Source organism: Vanellus vanellus (genome assembly GCF_965231255.1).
Source record: "Vanellus vanellus genome assembly, chromosome: 16".
Classification (NCBI taxonomy): Eukaryota; Metazoa; Chordata; class Aves; order Charadriiformes; family Charadriidae; genus Vanellus; species Vanellus vanellus.
Genome location: NC_138921.1, coordinates 4,103,777 through 4,122,533, shown reverse-complemented (window position 1 = coordinate 4,122,533; position 18,757 = coordinate 4,103,777). Strand labels below are relative to the sequence as shown.

Here is an 18,757-nt window from a genome sequence, read left to right as displayed (position 1 = left end):
TCTCTGTGTAGCCCATGGTCGAGGTGGGGGGGGCAGCGCACGGAGGCCTTGGAGAGGTAGCAAAATGGCAAGCCTTGAAAAAGCAAGCGGTTTTGAGAGGCAGGTGGCAGGGCGAGGGGCTGGGTGACCTGCAGGAAGCAGGGGTAGGAGGTGGAAATGCCCTGGGCTAAGGAGGGCTCAGTAGATCCCATTCCTGGCCCGGGCCTGTGGTCAGTGCTGAAGCAGGGCCCGAGCTGATGCTGCTCGTTAGATTGCTGTGTGTGCAGAGCACAGCCTGCCCACTGGGGAGCAGGGGCAGGAGACAGCGCAGGACACAGGGGAACTGTGGTTGTCTCTCACCAACCTGCCCATTTGGATGTACTATAACCTCTCCATTCCCAAAGCTCTTCGCGCTCTTCACATCGTTCCTTCCTTGGCAGGCTATGGAAATGCAGATCAAAAAGCAGTTCCAGGACACATGCAAAGTGCAAACTAAGCAGTACAAAGCACTGAAGAATCACCAGCTGGAAGTAACTCCAAAGAGTGAGCACAAGACAATTTTGAAGAGTCTGAAGGACGAGCAGACGAGGAAGCTCGCCATCCTGGCAGAGCAGTATGAGCAGAGCATCAACGAGATGATGGCCTCACAAGCGGTAGGTGTAGCGTCCGGCACCTCCTGACCCTGGGTGGGGGGTTCCCTCGCCGAGGAGTGTGGCAGTGGGGCACAGTCAGGCCATCAGTCCTCGCAGCACGCTGGGTTCTTCCTGTCCTACCGGCTGGATGGTGAGCCATGTGGTTGTGTTTCATAGAATCATAGAATGGTTTAGGTTGGAAGGGACCTTGAAGATCATTGAGTTCCAACTCCCCTGCCCTGGACAGGGACACCTCCCACCAGCCCAGCTTGCTCCAAGCCCCGTCCAACCTGGCCTTGAACACCTCCAGGAATGAGACAGCCACAGCTTCTCTGGGCAACCTGAGCCAGTGCCTCACCACCTTCACAGGAAAGAATTTCTTCCTAATATCTAATCTAAACCTACCTTCTTCCAGTTTGAAGCCATTGCCCCTCATTCTATCACTACGTGCCCTTGTAAAAAGTCCCTCTCCAGCTTTCTTGTAGGCTGCCTTCAGATACTGGAAGGCTGCTATAAGGTCTCCCCAGAGCCTTCTCTTGTCCAGGCTGAACAACCCCAACTCTCTCAGCCTGTCCTCGTAGGAGAGGTGCTCCAGCCCTCTCATCATCTTTGTGGCCTCCTCTGGACCCGCTCAAAGAGTTTATAACAACTTATTTCAATAATGGATCGGATGGCGCTTCCCCTCTTGTAACAAGCATCCTGCAGCACACGCATCCTCTCCCCGCTGCCCCTCACGTGCCGGGCTTTTAGAACTGGATCTTGGCTGAGGCTCCTGCCTCCATGTGAGTGGGGAAGCAGCTGTTTATGAAGCCCTTCCTGCTTTCCCCTTCTGCCACCAACACCAGAGGTTGCCCGGCTTTGTGAAGGAAGAGTGGCGTGTCAATGGTGTTGGAGCAGAGGAGTCACTAGTGGAGGTTTGAATGTTCTTTTCCCCATGGTCTTACAGCTGCGGCTGGATGAGGCCCAAGAAGCGGAATGCCAAGCCCTGAGACTGCAACTCCAGCAGGAGATGGAGCTGCTCAACGCGTACCAGAGCAAAATTAAGATGCAGACAGAAGCACAGCACGAAAGGGAGCTCCAGAAGCTGGAGCAACGGGTGTCGCTGCGCAGGGCGCACCTTGAACAAAAGGTACGTTTCGGGTGCGCTGCTGGGGTTACCCGTGTCGGATCTCGGCGCGGGGTCAGCACCGTGCGTCGGGAGCTGCTGTAGCCGGGGCGGTTGTGCTCTGCTGACTGCGCTTCTTTCAGATCGAAGAGGAGCTAGCCGCCCTGCAGAAGGAGCGCAGCGAGAGGATAAAGTTTCTGTTGGAAAGGCAGGAGCGAGAGATCGAAACGTTTGACATGGAGAGCTTGCGAATGGGCTTTGGGAATTTGGTCACGTTAGAATATCCCAAGGAGGACTATAGATGAGATTAAATTTCTTTGCCATTTAAAAACAAACAAACAAAAAAAAAAAAGACAAAAAGCAAACAAAAGAATGATAAAACTTGCAAAACCAACATTCCCCATGTTAACGGGCGTGCTCTCTCTCTTTCTGTCTCTCTTACTGACATCGTGTCGGACTAGTGCCTGTATATTCTTACTCCATCAGGGGCCCCCTTTCCCCCGTGTCACGTCCCGGTGCAGGACAGCTCCCGGCGGTCTTTTCCATAGTATGTCACAGTATTGATGTCTCTGTGCGATGATTAAAAATGTTTCAGTGAAAACTTTGGAGACAATTTTAATGGAGAAAAAAAAAAAGTGGATGTATGTTGCTTTTGAGCAATCACTCATTTTTACCACCAATCAATGAAAGTACAAGCAAAAAATAATAATAATAATCAAATGATATATACAAACCCAGGGGGAGAGAGACTAAATCCGCAGCCTTACCTTAACTAGCTGCTGCATAATTTTATTTTATTTTTATTTTTTTGGTATTTATTCATCAGGAATAATTAAATAATAATAATAAAAAAATTTTATTAAAGATTGAGAAATTTGATACATTTTACAGAAAAAAAAGAAAAAAAAAACCTTAATCGTGATGTACATATCAGTGGTGACATATTATTACTTTTTTGGGGGTGGGGCGGGGCGGGGCAAAGATCTGGTGATTTTTAGAAGAACCATGCCAGGCCCGGCGGGGACGAGCCCTCGGCCCTCGGCGTATTCTTGATTGTATCATAATCATTTTCTGCTGTCGCAGAGAATGTGAATACACTTAAATGAGCCCACAGGATCCCGGTAGCACAAATTGGGCTTTGTCAAATCGTGTATTTTGTGTATAGAAGGAATTTAAGGAGAGCTTTTACTTATTTTCATATTGTATTTTAACTGTTTCTCTGATCAAAAATTTTTTTACTTCTTTCCGCCCCCCCCTCCCTGCTGCTCCCAGCCACCCTGCCCACTCTCCGGTTTGGTACCCGGAGTTCAACACTCTCTGTCAGATCATCCCTAGCCCTTTTTTTTTGTTTTTCTTTTCCTTTTTTTTTATTTCTTTCTCTTTTTCTTTTTTTTTTGGTTTGTTTTGTTCCTCCCCCAAGTCCACCCCCAACCCCATGATCTTGGTCATAAATATTGCATTATTCACACTTTCAAACTGTGTATTTTCTTACAATAAAAAGATAAAAAAAAAAGGCTTTACTTCTTTTGCATGCACTTTAAAAAAAAAAAAAAAAAAACAACAAAACAACAAAAACATTTTTCAGGTTCCAAGGAAGAGCATGAATAACTGTCAGAGCTTTTAATTATATTTGTAAATAAAAGTGTTCATCACAATGCCTCGCTGTCTCATTGTGGGAGGAGCGGCTGGTGGCCTGTCCCTGGCAGGGTCTGGTGGTGGGGACAGGGGGGTGACCCGTTCCCATTCTGCTCCCACCTCTTGTGGGCACAGGAAGGGGTGCGATGTCCCTGAAACCTGTCCTTCAGCCTGGGGCTGCACTGCCTGCAGCAACCTCAGGGGCTCTGTTCCAAACCGGTGTCCCGGACAGTGGAGGTTTTTTAGGCTCGGTTTTTGTCCTGCTTCCAGCCCGAGAAGCCCCAGGACGGCTCATCATGGTGACGTACGGCTTGGTAAAGCACAGCTCTGCCTGTCTGATGCACTCAGTCTTGTGGCTCTTGGCCTTGAGCAGCCAGGGGTGTTTTCCTGAAAAAACCTTGATCCTGTTTGAATGCCTGAACGTTTTAATGGCTGGGTTGAAAAACTACCTTGGGGGAAGAAACCACCATTCCCGGTTCCAGAGTCACTCTGATTCACAGGGCCTCGCTGCAGCATGTTGAGGTTATTTGATGCCCCTTTCTGAGACCACCTGGGTGCAGACCTCCAGGAAAGGAAATGGTTTAACAAAAAAAGGGGGAAGGCTTCAAGTTCCATGAAGTAGTACAATTACATTGGCTTCATCTTTTTTAACCTCTTTAAGATGTCAGACTGGACCAAAGGTTCATTTTCTGGCCTGAGTGTTTAGGAGTCACCACCAGGCCTCACTGTGAGCTGGTGGAGGTCTGGGGAAGCAACTGAGAATGCAACTGGGAACCTGTGGCTTAGCTGGGAAGTGGCTTCAGGTCAGTGAGGCTGGTGGTGCTTCTCACAGGAGCCGAACTCTGCTGTCGGGGTGGGCTCCTGCTGGGCAGAGGAAAGCGGGTCTCCAGGGAGCAGCAGGCAGGTGATGCCCGGGGCCAGTCTGCCAGCAGGGGGCTATCAGGCTCGGTAAGAGCTGGCCAAGGCACAGAAGGGATTCATCCCTAGGCTCTGGGTGTCAAGGCAAGGAGCATTTCAGGGAGCTCCTGTCGGAGGGTTGAGCTTCTTTACACCAGGAGCAGGGAAAGGAACCCACTGACAGCAAGCTGCTCCTGTAAGCCCTCACCTCTTCCCCCAAGAAGACAACCACACCATCCACCTTGGTTAAGTTTTTAATTGCACTGTGAGCAAACAGCACGTTAGCATCAGGTCACAACAGAAAACGAACAAAAAGTGGTTTCTTAGCTTTGAGTGGCAACAGAGAGCAGAAGGTAGTGCTACAAACCCGCTTCCCTGCCTCCTCCTACCAGCTGTTCCTTCACTGCTTTAGTGGTTCACTTCGGTGAAGTGGAGGCACTGGCCAAATACTTGAGGGTAAAAACAAAATTAAAAAAGGGGCAAGTTTCCCTTAGACTGCTACTCTCCCAGAAAGGGGGGACTACGCAGCCAGCAGCAACCCAGAAGTGGTTCTGTACCCACACCACTGCTGTGTGATACTGTTCCAGTGCAGCTGAGACACTCTGAAGTGACACTACTTTGCAAAGGCTTTGGTTTCCCTTAAGCAGGTCAGTCTGCAGCGGGTGGCCCTTACAGGGATACCTTGTCAGAAGCTCGTCTAGCTCACGATCGCCTGTACCTACGGGAGTCAGCTGAAGCACAGGACAGGTCTGGACCACACCGACATAGAAGCAGGTTCAGGCCAGGGACAGTGACAGGGTTACGGTTCCAGCAGTAAGTGCGGGAGCAGTTGGGTTCAACTCACTAATCAAACAAAAAACGACAGTGACGTGCTCTGACCAGCCTGGCCCCCAGGGCCACAGGGGGTGCTGCACAGTGCTGCTTCACATCCCCTCACCCTACTTCCCTGACAGCTGCTCATAGAGCTTCGGCACATAGTCATCCCACTCCGCCTGGTAGCAAGTGCCAGCCACTGGCACCCCCAGCTCATACTTGCTGCGGAAAGAAGCCACCTTGAACTTCCCCCGTTTGTCACCAGAGCGATTAGAGAGGACGGGCTCGTTGCAGCTCAGCTGCTTCGGTTGCTCGTAGACCAGCCACACGTAGCGGTGCAGCCCTGCGGGGAGGAAACGGTGTTACAAGTGCCAGTCACACACAGTTCCAGGGTTGGAGGTTTGTTTTGAAGCAACCTCAGAGGAAAGAGGGAATGCAGGGAAAGAGACGCCTGCCTGTGTTCTCCAGGATCAGAAGGGTAAATACGATGGAGCTAAAGGAGCTTAGTGAAGATGCACTACATCTGCTTGAATAGCTCATGTCCTACCTAGGCTAGCACTCCCCCCCACCAGCCAACACTGCCCACCAGCTGCAGGCACAACAGTACAGAGCTGTCACCAGACAGCAAGGGGACAGTGGCAATGTGTCCCAGCTGGCTGTGGCTATGCAGAGGTGCGCAGGCAGCCCTGCGCGGGCCATTCCTGAAAGGCAGCATGCCCTTTGCCCAGGCACGCAGCACCTCTCCAAACCGGCAGCCAGCTCCCTGCAGGCCTCCTCCCCCCCCCCACGCACCACATTTGCTCCCCGCAGCCCCGTGGTGCTCAGAGCACAGGAACCGCTGCAGCCACACACCCACCTGTTCCTTTGGGAGGGCCGGAGCCAACATAATCCGACAGCACAGTCCCGCTCCCCACATCATTGCCTTTCATGTTGGTCACCAAGAAGTGATGCCATTCCCTGAAAGGAGAAGGCAAAAAACAATCAGACTGCGTCACAGCCCCAGGTAAGACCCTGTGTTACTCCAAACTACTGCTTTTCTGTGAGACTGTCAGTGTAGGATGGCTGCTGTTCCTGGTTTGCCAAAACCAAAAAGCACCAGTCCGAGAGCAGTACCTGCTTCCTTCGGGATGCAGAGTCTGTCAAACCAGCTCTGTCATCCTGCCTTGCAGCTTCAGGAAACCCTGAAGCCTGACCCCTAAGAGTGGGTACTCCACGCGCTTCTGATTCGAGAAAGGTGAGCTGGTCCCAGGTTTAAGACTCCCCTGCTACACAAACAGACCTAATTCCAACTCACGTGTGCCACATTAGAGCGAGCAGCAGATGCTGCGCTTTTCCAAGCTACAACAGGCCTCCAAATACTCCTGGCAAAACCAGCTGCTTTTCCCCATGCTGTCCCTGTCTCAAGGAGAGATGCAAGGGCACTGTTTCTATCCTAAGCCACAGACTCACTGCTGCACCTTAGGCACATTCCTGACCTCCTTCTAAGCCTCTGCTCAGACCAAGAGGGATGCTCCGTTTTCTCCCGGCAAGAGTGGGAGTTGCCCTCCCCCATTACCTGAACTTTGGGTCCTTCCTACTGGGAGCATCTGGGTCCGTGAGAACCAGGGTGTAAAGCTTCTGGGGATCACAGCCATCCCACTCAATGCTGGTGGGGCGATGCTGGACCTGCAGGGATGACAGCGTTAGCACGAGCAGCCAGCCCTGCTGCCCGCGCCAGCCAGCTGCGCTGCACACAGAGGCGACCTGTGACCAGCGCGGGCAGCAACACCCGAGGAGTTCAAGGCCATTCGTTCCAGCTCGCACCCAGCCCCCGTAAAAAAGCCGACAGCAAAGCAGGGCCCCTCTCTCCCGCCCCCGCACCTGGCGAGGCTCCGATGGGGGCTGCCAGAGCGAAGACGCAAGAGGCCCGGCGGCTTCCCGCCATTCTGCCATACCCCCGAGCGCGGGGCCGGGCCCTGCTCACCTGAGTGGGTGTGAGCACCTTGCCCAGCTCGTCTATCTCCACGGAGCCATACTTCACCCGCAGTGGGTGCGCCGGCTTCTGCTCCACCTCGGTGAGGCTCAGCGGCCCGCTCCACAGCCCCAGGTCCACCGGCATGGCTGCGCCTCGCTGCTGCTGCGCTGCGCGCACTGCGCCCGCGCCGCCCAATCACCGCCCGCCTCGGCCCGCCCCCCCCGCTCCCATTGGTGGCGGCGCCGCCACGCTGCGCTCTTATTGGCGGCGGCGCGCCACTGGCCTCGCCCCGCTCCAGCTGTTGTAGCGCCCCCCGGCGGAGGGCCGCGGCGCCGGCAGAGCCATTATCTAAAGCAGCGCTGCTGCCCTTGCTTAACGGCCTTGGCCCGGGCATTAATTAGTTTATAATTTATGTGCCAGGGCCCAGTGGAGGCAGCCCGGTGGATCTCAGCACTCTGCTCCGTGGCTGCTGGAGAGCTGGCTGCGTTATGCCTTTCCCAAACGGTAAGGCATCCCACAGGAAGCTGAGGGTACCCACACGCTTTACAGCCCTTGTTGTGGGGTTATGCAGAGAAGTAATTATGAATTACCACATACAACAAACCAGCCTGGAAGCTGCTGTCTGCAATGTGGGCAACACAGGACCACTGGGTCCGCTTGGCATCAGTCAGCAAAAATAAAACCTGTCACAGGGGCAATTTCTCCTAAGGCACCAGCTGCCAAAATTTAACAGCACACCAGCTGTGCTTTGTTATGTTCACCCCGGGGGATCCCAGGGATGGCTTTACAGAAACTGAAAATATTCGTACCTTTCTCTTTTCCTGCTGTCAGTTTCCTTAGAACCCCTCTGGCTGTGGAGAAGTTTATCCTTTGCCCTTCTCACCTGTGCCCCCGTCCCTGTCCCTCCTCCATCTGCACTCCTTTCCTCTCCAGCTTTGTTTTAAGCTGCTGCCTGCTATGCTTTTATTTTCTTTTTTTGCCCATACCCAAGAATTGTACAGTTTGTGGCATGGTTCAGTCATTTATCACTGTTCTTTCCACTGCTTGCGGGGTGTAAGTGGTTGAATTATCAAATCATAGCATCATCTAGGTTGGAAGGGTCCTTCAAGATCATGGAGTCCAACCATTAACCTAACACTGCCAAAACCACCACTAAACCATGTCCCTCAGCACCACATCTGCATGGCTTTTAAATACCTCCAGGGATGGTGACTCCACCACTGTCCTGGGCAACCTGTTCCAATGCTTTACAACCCTTTCTGTGAAGAAATTTTTCCTAATATCCAATCTAGACCTCTCCCAGCATAACTTGAAGCCACTTCCTCTTGTCCTATTGCCTGTTACTTGGGAGACCGACCCCCACCTCTCTACACGCTCCTTTCAGGCAGTTGTAGAGAGCGATAAGGTCTCCCCTCAGCCTCCTTTTCTCCAGGCTAAACAACCCTAGTTCCCTCAGCTGCTCCTCGTAAGACTTGTTCTCTAGACTTATGGAAGATACTGTCCGTAGGGAGGGGGGTTTCGCTTACTACCTTCACTTAGTTTTGCCCTCGGAAAACACCATCCTCCCTGCATTAAACGTTCCCGGTCACTCACACTGCACCCCAGCCCAGTACCTGGCTCCCCAGGCAGGGAACCGCCTTCTGGCCGCTCTGAGGGGGCTGCCCAAAATGGCGGGCGGGGTCGGGGGGCGTCCCAAGATGGCGGGCGGGGTCGTGGGGGGCGCCCAAGATGGCGGGGGCCCAAGATGGCGGGTCTCAGGCGGGAGGGACTGATACATGATCCCCTTCACGGGCCCCGGCGAGCGGGCAGAGGAGGGCGGGCGGGCCCAGACGGGTCCGCCCGCCCTCCTCTGCCCGCTCGCCGGGGCGGAGGCCAAGGCAGCGCCGCCTCCCCGAGGCGGGAGGCTCTGGCGGCGGCACACGGCGATGCGGCTCCCCGGCGGGACGCCGCCAGTCCGGTTCTTCCTTGCCCTTTGCGTCTGGAGGCTGGTGCCGCGCCGGGAGGCCGCAGGTAGCGGGGGAGCTGAGGGGAGGGAAGCGGCGACGGTGTGTGGGCGCGGTACCTCAGTCCGCCGTGCTCCTGAGGGGAGCCCTAACACTGACAGGGTTGTTTGTTGGTTTTTGGTTTTTTTTTTTTTTGTGCTGAAAGTGGCAAGGTTCCCCTTTGGAAACAAGCAGGGCAGACGCTGAGGGGGCTGGTAGAAGCAGGAGGACTCCTGCGGACCCTCGAGGTGGCTGTAGGGTCGCAGTGCCATTTGTCAGGGAAAGGGCGAAGGAGGGAAGGAGAATGGGGGATATCAACAGCTGCCTCCTCTTATGGCTACCCACAGCGGGGTGGGTTTTGTCTCCTTTTTCGGTACTGTGTGCTCCCCTGAGCAATGCAGGGATGAGGCTGTTGGGGCAAGTGGTCCAGCAAAATGTCGGGTGAACACAGACATTGGTACAACCCAGCATCGTTAGTGCTCTAACACCGCTCTTCTCTGGCTTCTTCAGGTCACTCGTTTGTCGCCCTCCTCTCTTGGGCAGAAATAGGCTGTCCTCGCTCTGCGGTTGAGCCTTTTAAGCTGTGTCTCTCTTCCTGATCGTGTGTCTGCGCTAAATGTTGTTAGCTGCCAAATGCATCTGGGAGATCCTTTAACAAGAGTTCCCCTAACAGGCACCCCAGAGGGTTGATAAATATCAACCTTGTATTGGGTTATAAGGGTGATCGCAGTCTACAACTTACCACTCTACAGCTCCCTGAAAGGGGGGTGTAGCCAGGTGGGGGTCGGTCTCTTCTCCCAAGTAACAAGTGATAGGACAATAAGAAATGGCCTCAAGTTCTCCCAGGGGAGATTTAGGATGGATATTAGGAAAAATTTCTTCACCAAAAGGGTTCTCAAGCTGCCCAGGGCTGCCCTAGAACAGGCTGCCCAGGGCAGTGGTGGAGTCGCCATCCCTGGAGGTATTCAAAAGCCGGGTAGATGTGGTGCTGAGGGATGTGGTTTAGTGGTGGTTTTGGCAGTGTTAGGTTAATGGTTGGGCTCCCGTGATCTTAAAGGTCCCTTCCAACCTAGACAATTTTGTGATTCTGTATCAAATGTCCAGGTCTTCGCTGACAGAAGAGGGCTTTGCCAGTCCCCTACATCCCTAACAGTGTCCCTTCTGTTTTGCAGGAACAGAGGAGGTGGTCTTTGGGAAGGTTGGAGGAAGCATCCTCCTTTTATGCCGAAATGTCTCCAAAGAAGCAACCGAGGTGGTCTGGTTTCAAGGGGATCCACACTCTTTCCCCCCACTCTTCTCATCAAAGGTTGCCTTCCCCCCAGATGTCCGTTTCTCCCTGGTGGACAACAGCTCTCTGCGCATCACAGAACTGCGTGTGCAGGATGAAGGCAACTACACTTGCAAGGAAGTGCTGAACAAGACAGACCATGAGCACAGGGTCCAGCTCCTGGTAGCCAGTAAGTCTGTCCTGTGTCTGTGAATTTCCTCCCCCAAGTCTCACAGGTCACCATATTCATCTGGCACTGGTGGAAAAATAGCGTAAAAAAAGCACAAGGTGGTCTTATCATGCAAAGTCTGAGCAGGGTGATACTACTTAGTTACATGTTTGCTCACAAGCACCAAGACGCGTCTAAATGGTCCATCCGGGGTCAGTTTGGTACACTGCACAGGACAAAATGCCAGCTGTTAAATCCTCACTATGTCTCTTCAGTTCCTTCTTCACTGGTGATGATAAGCTGGGTGATAAGATGATAAGATAAGACAGATCTTTCATATCCTGTGGCTGTTCCAGGGTGGCCCTTTGCCTCAGAATCTGGCTGACTTGAGCCTTCCTAAATCTTAGGGTGGAGGCTGCTGCTCACCATACTTTTTTCTTTTGGTTGAAATACATGTTTGAAATAGATGTGCTGTGCTGTTCCTCGTTGCCATCCTTTTGGTGTGAGGATGGAGCATCCTCAGCTGACGAGTTGTCTGTGCTGAGTCTTATAGCACAGCCTTCCAATTTTGATGGAAATGCCTCAAATTTACTGCTGGGAGCACTGTTTTGGAAGCATGCCTGTTATCAGCACAGGCCCTTCTTTCAGCCTTTTTTTTCCTGCTGTGTTTTTTGGTGCTTATTCCCATTTCCATCCCTATTTCTTTCATTCATTCTCTTAGAAATCTTGACAGCACGGGTGGGAGATCAGGCTGGAGAGCCTTCAAGTTGATTGTTTTGCACACTGCTGGTGCAGGTCCTTCCTGCTTCTGCCCAGACGTCCCATCTCTTCTGTGGGCACAGCCCCCTCCGGATTAGCAGGGAGCGCAGGTCCTAGGCTGGTACCACTCTTGGCCCCTTCACCAAGTCGAACCAGATGTGACGTAGGTTCTGGCCCCTCAGGCCTGGGCTGTGACCTGCTGTCCTTTATGCCAACCAAGCCCATTATAGGGTTGAAATAAAGGAAAGATTGCTGCCAGTTTGCCTGTTTCAGTGACTCTCTGTGCTCTATTGGCCCCTGCCTTTCTTGCTGGTCCTTCCGTCAACACCTGCTGTGCGTGAGACCTGTTTTCTGTTTGCATTCAGGGTGTTCCTTCCTTCTTGATGTTTGATGAAGGGTGCGTGTTGTAAAAGTTGTACCTGTTTTGTACAGATTAAATCTCTGTAAGTTCACACGAGTAAAAATTCCCTTCCTGGGGCAAGGAACCTGTAGATGGAGTTTGGAGGGTGAGTGAGGGCTGGAGTGAAGGAATCAAACCCCAGGCTGCTTCAGAGAATATATATGTAGGTGTGGGGCTTAGGAGGGGGGAGCCCTAAAGCTGGAGCATTGGTGCAAAACACTCACGTGCAAAATATAGCTATGCCATGCCAAGTATTGGTACTGCACTCTGAACTTCATTTATTAGGGTGGAATTAATGTGCCAATTAATTTCCAAAGGTTACAAAAGCGATATGGCACAGTGGTGTGCCTTTAAATAGGCAAGAGAGGTATTTCTGGTGGTGCTTTAGATCAGCAGAAGCAGCACCAGCAAAGGCCAGAAGTTGGAGCTTCTCAGCCTCAGACTAGAAGCACAGGACCTGATTTTTCACAGTCGCTGTTACTGGAGCAACTTAGCCTGGGCTGGGGCGAACCTCTCAACCTCTCGGACATAGGGTTGGCACTGCTGAAAAAGAGCCGCCCAGGATCTGCAGGCTTCACGTGGGAGTTACTAGTTGACAGACTTCAACCCATCTCATGGGTTGTACCAAAAAGTTCTCTTTTTGCTTAATACTGCATGTAAAAAAAAAAAAAAACAACCCCAAAAAAAACCCAAAACACAAGCAGTAGAGTAAACATTCTAGCAACATGACAAAGGTGCAGCCCTGCCTTGAGTTCCTCTTTGGTGTTTGTTTTGGATAGGAAGCACGCGGTGTGAAGGAAACGTGCAATTGCACACCTCCAAGGCATTCTTTGGTATGTTTGTGTGCAATTTGATATAAGCCACTGTTCTGTGGGCAGGAAGTACTTTTTGGTGTTTTGTGCGGTTTTTTTGGTTGGGGGGCGTTGGAGGTTTTTGGTTTGTTAACATTTTGGGAACAGATCTCTGTTAGCATTTAGACAGAAGAGTAGAGTTGTACTGGGAGTTCAGAAGGTAGAGATGATGACTTCAGGAGGCAGGTTCCTGGAACCAGCACAGATTGTGCAGCTCTCTGGCTGGACGTCCTGGAAGGGCTGTGTGCGCCTCTCGACGCGGGGCAGTTTCTGGTGATTCAGGCTGACAGGTTGCTTTTACTAACCACAGCCAGGATTCGGGATCAGTTATGAGACCTCCCCAGAGCTGGGACAGAGGAAGTATTGTAGAGAACTTTCTTGCCAGAGCTGGATGGTTTCAAAGATCATACGAGATGTGTGTATACAGTTCCTGGAATGCCAAGCCCCAAGAAGGTATGTTCTTGTAGTTCACATGGGGTTTTGCCATGATGTTTTAACTCATGTCATTTGAAAGTCGCTTGAATAAACGTTCTGCAAAATAAACATCAGGTATCCCTCTGACATCTCTTGTGTGGGGCTTGCTTTGGCAGCATCCGATCTCTCGATGGGGTCTTCTTCAGTGTTGGATTAAGCGAGCCAGCCACAGGGGCACAGCTTGTTAATTCTGCCTGGATCAGAGTCCAGAATCCCTATGGCTGTTAAACAAACTCGTGTATATCTCTGCATGGGGAGGGGAGGGGGAGAAGGTGTATGAAACCAGCTGATGGGAGAGGCAGGAACTCATACTGCATGAAACCTGAGCCCTGCTTTGCCTGAAGGGATTGCTCTGGGATTTCTATTGGCTTCTGACCCAGTCCTGCCATCTTGTACCTGTTTCTGTATTTAAATAACAAACATAGTCCTGGTGGTTACCAAGCCATGGGCCCTGGCACGAGGACAGCTGTGACATACCCTACCTGTGTTCTTTGCTGGGGTTTGTCTCCACTGCTACAGTGCGGTGTGGACACAGAGCGTGGTGCATGGCTGAATAATACCGTCTGGCCCCACGTGGCAGTGACAGCGGTGCTGGGAAGGAGCGGAGCACACCTGGTTTGGCTTTAGTGGCACGTGCCCATGGCTCTGACCCTACGAGCTGGAGTCACCAGGACTCCCTGTGTGCAGAGCGTCTTGTACACTAGGAGCAACCTCCTCCTTCAACAATGTGCTGGGCTTGTTGGAGAAGCGCTCCGGCTTTGAGCTGGTGGCTGTGAGAAGCTGGTTACTTGTCTGTGGGCAAGAGTCCTAATGCTTTCCGTGTTCCCTTGGGAAATCCGAGTGCTTTTATCAGTGACGGGGAGAGGCAGAGCCTTGTTCTCAAGTGATGTGAGTCGGTGTCACCCTCTTTTAGCTGTGGCATGAGGACCAAGGGCAGTGTGGAGATTTTGTTCTCTCACTGCATTTTTAGGTGCTTATCTCATCTCCACTGGACAAAGCTGTGGCAATAATTTTTTTTCCTCCCTGTGCGTTAGTCCCTCAAGGTTTGGCTGTGGTTGCTGTGATGGCTTTTGCAGGACAGCCTCCTGCTTGGTCCCTATTGACTGTCACTCAGAGTTGTGCTCCCCTGGGGCTGTGGGACGCAGGTCAGGGAGCAAGATAGGCAGGGAAACCAGGAAGACTTTCAAGGGGAGTGATGGCAAAAACAAGCACTTGCAGGGGTTCCAGCCCAGAAATGCTGAGAGCTGTGACTTGGAAATGTTTCTAGCCATGTGCTGTTCTTGCTGATAGATCCACCGCACTCAACCCCAAAGTGCTGGGCTGAGACCTCCTCGTCGGGGCTGATGCTGCAGCTGTTTTGCAGCTGGCCTGGGGGGTACCCCCACCCCACCCTGCACTGGAGAGAAGAGGGGCGTGATCTGGAGAACTCAAGCTGGGTCATCAGCTCCACCAGCTCCTCGGACACCCATGTGGAAACGCTGAACAGCTCCCACCTCTCCCACCGCAAAGTGTTCAAGTGTGTCGGGAGCCACGTTGTGGAGCAGGAGGAGCCTGCATGCACTGTGGAGATAAGTGAGTTGACTTGCTTGCCTTATTAACTGTTAATGAACCTGCTAACGGTGGGGCAGACAGGTACTAAGGCAGTGGTCAGGCAAGCCAGGCTTGCGGGCGCTTGCCGCACGGGGAGATGCTAACGAGGTAGAGTGGCAGGGCATGGCTTGTGCAGAGGTGGCTGCAGAAGGCACAGAAGTCCTGCAGCTGAGATCCGCCATGACATAGTTGCGGGTGAGTTGTGTTTTGGGTACATCTTCAGGGGCCCACAAATCTCCCCACACCAACCTTTTCACCTGCGCAAGCACTCACGCCTGTGTGAAAGTGAGAGGTGTGTTTTGTGCCTTGCTCAGCTTGAGATTGTTTGGTAGGGCTGGGTTCTCCTTCTTATAGGAGAAGGGTTGTGCATGCCCCCAGATCCCCTACAAGCATCTAAGGGGTCTGACTAAAGTGGCTTTTGAAAACCTGAGCTGTATTTATCCTCTGAGGGTGGTCAGGGCTACACAAGAGCTTGACTGATGCTGAGGAAAATCCCTGGGTTGCCTTTCTCCTTTCTGCCATCTTCCCACTGGCTACCCTCTGACCGTTCTTCCCTGGGGATATAAAGACAGGTGTCAAAAAAGGGACTGAGCGACGTGAAAGTTGCTCAGATTGCTCCTTGGAAGGCTGCTGAAGTCTCGTGAGTGAGCTGAATGCCAAACCCACAGTGCTCAAGTCCTAGACTTCTGTCTGACTTCCTTCTGTTAATGATTATTAATCAGTCAGATGGCTGATTGCTTGTTATGTTAAACTCCTCCATTCCCTCCTTGAATTTTTTCTTTTTTTTTTTCTTTTCCCCTTGGGCATGTTCAGAAATCCCTTCACTGGAATCAGAGCCCCCAAAGACCTGCTTTGTGGGTGACAATGTGACCTTGACGTGCCGTGTGACTGAGGGCACCCCTGCAGCGAAGCTCACCTGGCTGCGGGACATCACCCAGCCAGAGGTGGAGATCCAACCCGGAGGGAGGTATCTCATCACCCAGGAGGGCAATGTGTCCCGGCTCACCATCCAGAATTGCTCCCAGGGCACCGACGGGGGCTGTTACGTCTGCAAGGCACAGAACCCCGTGGGGCTGAGGGAGTTGTTCGTCTGCCTGACAGTGAAGCGTGAGTCCGGCTGCCTGGGGTTGCTGCAGCAGGGAGTGAGGAGTTGAGGGGACAGTTCACCAGGGTCGTTGGCAAGCCTTCAAGGGGCTCCATTTGCCACTAAGAGCCCTCTTTGCCCGTTGATGCTTTCCGTGCTCTTGCAGCAACTGTAGATGGAGGACTGGCTCCCTTCATCCCAGGGTGAAAAGGCCTGATTCCCCTCACCTCAGTGTAAATGAGCCTGAGAGAGGAGCATTATTGGTCCCTCTTGTAGGTTGTGGTCACAGAGGAGCACCTCCAAGGCTTGAGCTGCTCAAGATGCAACAGGCAGGGGTTGATTTGCTTTTGCTAAATGCATGTGGGCACAAAAATGGGGGCCTTACTGTGGTGCTTTCCATATTAATGAAGCATGAGTGCCTGAAACTCTCACTCCTTGTGATGGTGGGACTGTTGAAGTGGGACCTGAGACAGCACCAAGACCTGCTCTATTGCTTGCACTGAGATTTCCTCATCCATCTGTGATCCGCGGACAAGCTGGCCTCCTGTATCTCCTCTTCTCTCCACAGAGCCAGTGAACATTGTCGGGGTCGTGGGTGCAGTGGTCGTCTTGTCCCTGCTGGCTATTCTCACTGTCACCGGCGTCGTCTTGTACTACAATCCCCTCCTGTGCCTGAGAGGTAGGAGATCTACTCTGCACGAGCCAGGGAGGGGGTTGCCCCTTCCTGGGGTGGTCTGGTTTTATCCCTAACCTGCTTGTCCCTTCTGGTGTGCTGGAATCAGCAACTGATGATCACCCCAGTCCATGGGTCTCATCATGCTCCTGGTCAAAACTCTGTCAGCCCTGGAGGCAGATGAGTTGGAAACACAAGACCCTTCTCCAGCTGAGTGCTTTAGGCACCTTCCCCTTGCCTTCTCCAGGGAGCTGTACGGTGATGGGCCTTCTCCCCTTTCCCTGTGATCTCTCTGATGCTCTCATCGCATACGTGGGCAGGTCACCTTCGTGTCCATGCCTCTACACATGGCTGCCAGAGACCATCCCACTGCAGGCAGAGTCGGCAGGGGTTGTACGGTAAAACCAGCAGCACGCTGTCCGAGGGACTGCTCTGGGGCCAGTTTCTAATGCTGTCTTTTCCCTTCCCGTCTCTCCCATTCAGGTGCTGCATTCAGGTGAGTGTTGATTTTCTTCAGCCCAGTCCTGTGTGGCCTCACTAGTCTGAGGTGGTCTCCCTGTAGGGTAGGGAATCCACCCCGGAGGCAGGAGCTGTCCCCAGGGCCACGCAGGAGCTGTGCCTCCTGGGGGGGAGGGGATGGTGGGGCTGGGTGAGACTTGGCGTGGGTACGGGAGCAGAGGGGTGGGGAGAGAGGGGAGCACTTGGCGTCAGAGCAGGAGTGGCATCACTTTGGGACACGCAGGGACGGTGCTGGCAAGGCACCCGCTAGTGTGGGAGGAGGCTGTGCAGGAGACCTGCGCCTCGGTGCAGGTGAGCCCGAAGACTTGGAGAGTAAATAGAAATAGCAATCTGCCGCTCTGTGTGGGTGCTTGCACTGTGTCCTTCATCCTTCAGGAGGGACATCTGATAGCTGCACCTGAATGAGTGCCTTCTTGAGGTTCAGGCGCACCAGATTTCTTTTCCGTTTCCTCCTCGCACCCCTCCCGGCCCTACTGCCTTCCCTTGCCCCTGTTGGTTCTGTTCCCACAGCTGTGGTGCTGCGGCTTGGGAGGTTTCTTTTCTGAGGGCCTCCGTTTCCCCGTCTGTATGGGAGGGGAGAATAACTCCACTCGTGAGGGGCCCGTGAAGTTTAGTACATAAATATACGTGAAATGGTTGGAGGACTCTGGAAGAACAAATGGGAAGCGGTGCAGAATGCTGGTGGTGGTGTTGCTGCCAGCAGGATCTGAAACCAGCTGTTCTTTGAACATGGTTCGTGCAGGATTGGAAGAGTCTGTCAAAATCGGTCATTTTGGTGCAGAGGGTTGTCAAAGCACAGGCTGGAGGGAGGATTCAGGACAGGCTGTCCTCAGCCTTTCAGCCCATCTCTGCTTGCTCTGCTGTTTGCAGGAATCAGGACTCAGGTGACATCTTAGTGCTGGTGGACTCAGAAGATGATGACGAGGTGAAGGGGGAAGAGGAGACCACAAGCAGCCCCACCAAGCACGAGGCAATGGTGCTGGTCAATGGGAACAGCGTCCAAGCTGCGTACCTCAACTGCCTTACAGAAGGTGAGCCCCAGTGCCTGCCCCCTGGCTGAGTTTTGGGGTGGGAGCTGGTCTGTGGGTGTTACAGGAGTAGCTGCTGGGGAGGGAGGAATTCCTGTTGTCTGGCTTGTAGGCTCTTGCTGAGATGCTGCTGCTCTGTGCCCTGTGTAGGTGATGATGGCGAGCAGCACGGCGGGGTCTCTGTGCAGGAAACGAGGAGAGAAGAGACACGAGGCACATAGATTCCATCCCTTCTTGCGGAAGCACACAGAGCTCCAGCTGGATGCCCGGCGTCAAGCACGTCCTCGTCGCTGCGTGGCTGAGTGCAGGCCGTTAGTGTCCTGCAGGTCCGGTCGGAGCATCCCAGCTTTCACTCCGTCCTTCCCAGCCTTGTTTCTCCATTTCTTCTCTCCTCTTTTCATCTTCCTCTTTGTCTCAGGTGTCCTTTTTAACAAGGTGGCACCCAGCGCAGGCAGAACTTGGGAAGCGGGTCCCAGTAGCCCGCTCATCTTGATGCCTGTGACGGACTCAAATACCAGTGTGGGATTCTGTCCCAGTTGCCATGAGCAGTGCTGGGGTTGCAGGGACCGTGATGGAGATAGTTGCCGCGGGATCACAGTGGTCCCAGATAACAGAACAAACAACTGGTGCACGGGCAGTACGTGGATGATGCTGACTCTAGGGGGGCTTAATTGGGGTTTTTTTGTTATAAATATTTTTTCCTCAAGTCTGAAGTGTTGCTCTGTATCTAAGTCGGGAGTTAACCTGTACCCCGCGGTGTGGTTTTGAGGCAGATGCCTGGCTGTGGTGGAAGGCAAGGAGGGATGAACGAGGGGGAAATTGTGCAGGGAGGGGAAGAGAGAGGAGCAGGATCTGCTGGGAGGGGATCAGGGCAGCAGTGGGTGGAACCGTAGGGTGGGCAACAGCAGGGCAAGAGCGTGCAGGAGGGGATGGAGGGACAGGTCAG

At 53.0% G+C, this 18,757-nt stretch overlaps 3 protein-coding genes across 5 annotated transcripts in view; 2 read left to right on the top strand and 1 right to left on the bottom strand.

Moving 5' to 3' along the window:
• The window catches only part of TAOK3 (TAO kinase 3), a 94,550-nt gene extending 91,022 nt beyond the window's left edge, over window positions 1–3,528 (top strand). For 2 of the 3 annotated variants that reach the window (XM_082491388.1, XM_082491387.1), the window contains exons 11-13: window positions 420–632; window positions 1,558–1,740; window positions 1,860–3,526. In XM_082491388.1, the coding sequence (XP_082347514.1) occupies window positions 420–632; window positions 1,558–1,740; window positions 1,860–2,021 (558 nt within the window). In that variant the 3' untranslated portion in view covers window positions 2,022–3,526. Of the gene's footprint in view, window positions 1–419; window positions 633–1,557; window positions 1,741–1,859 lie in introns of all 3 variants that reach the window. The other variant, XM_082491386.1, reaches the window with a different exon arrangement.
• A 958-nt stretch (window positions 3,529–4,486) lies between these two features.
• Window positions 4,487–7,173, bottom strand: PEBP1 (phosphatidylethanolamine binding protein 1). Its single transcript, XM_082491612.1, has 4 exons — window positions 7,025–7,173; window positions 6,617–6,726; window positions 5,918–6,018; window positions 4,487–5,404 (listed from the first exon to the last, which is right to left on the bottom strand). The coding sequence occupies exons 1-4, from the start codon at window positions 7,157–7,159 to the stop codon at window positions 5,187–5,189; spliced, it is 564 nt and encodes a 187-aa protein (XP_082347738.1). The 5' UTR covers window positions 7,160–7,173; the 3' UTR covers window positions 4,487–5,186.
• A 1,751-nt stretch (window positions 7,174–8,924) lies between these two features.
• Window positions 8,925–18,517, top strand: VSIG10 (V-set and immunoglobulin domain containing 10). Its single transcript, XM_082491454.1, has 8 exons — window positions 8,925–9,025; window positions 10,170–10,454; window positions 14,208–14,489; window positions 15,321–15,614; window positions 16,160–16,270; window positions 16,748–16,760; window positions 17,654–17,814; window positions 17,962–18,517. Exons 1-8 carry the CDS (start codon window positions 8,941–8,943, stop codon window positions 18,030–18,032), a joined length of 1,302 nt encoding a protein of 433 aa, XP_082347580.1. The 5' UTR covers window positions 8,925–8,940; the 3' UTR covers window positions 18,033–18,517.
• Window positions 18,518–18,757: the final 240 nt, after the last annotated feature.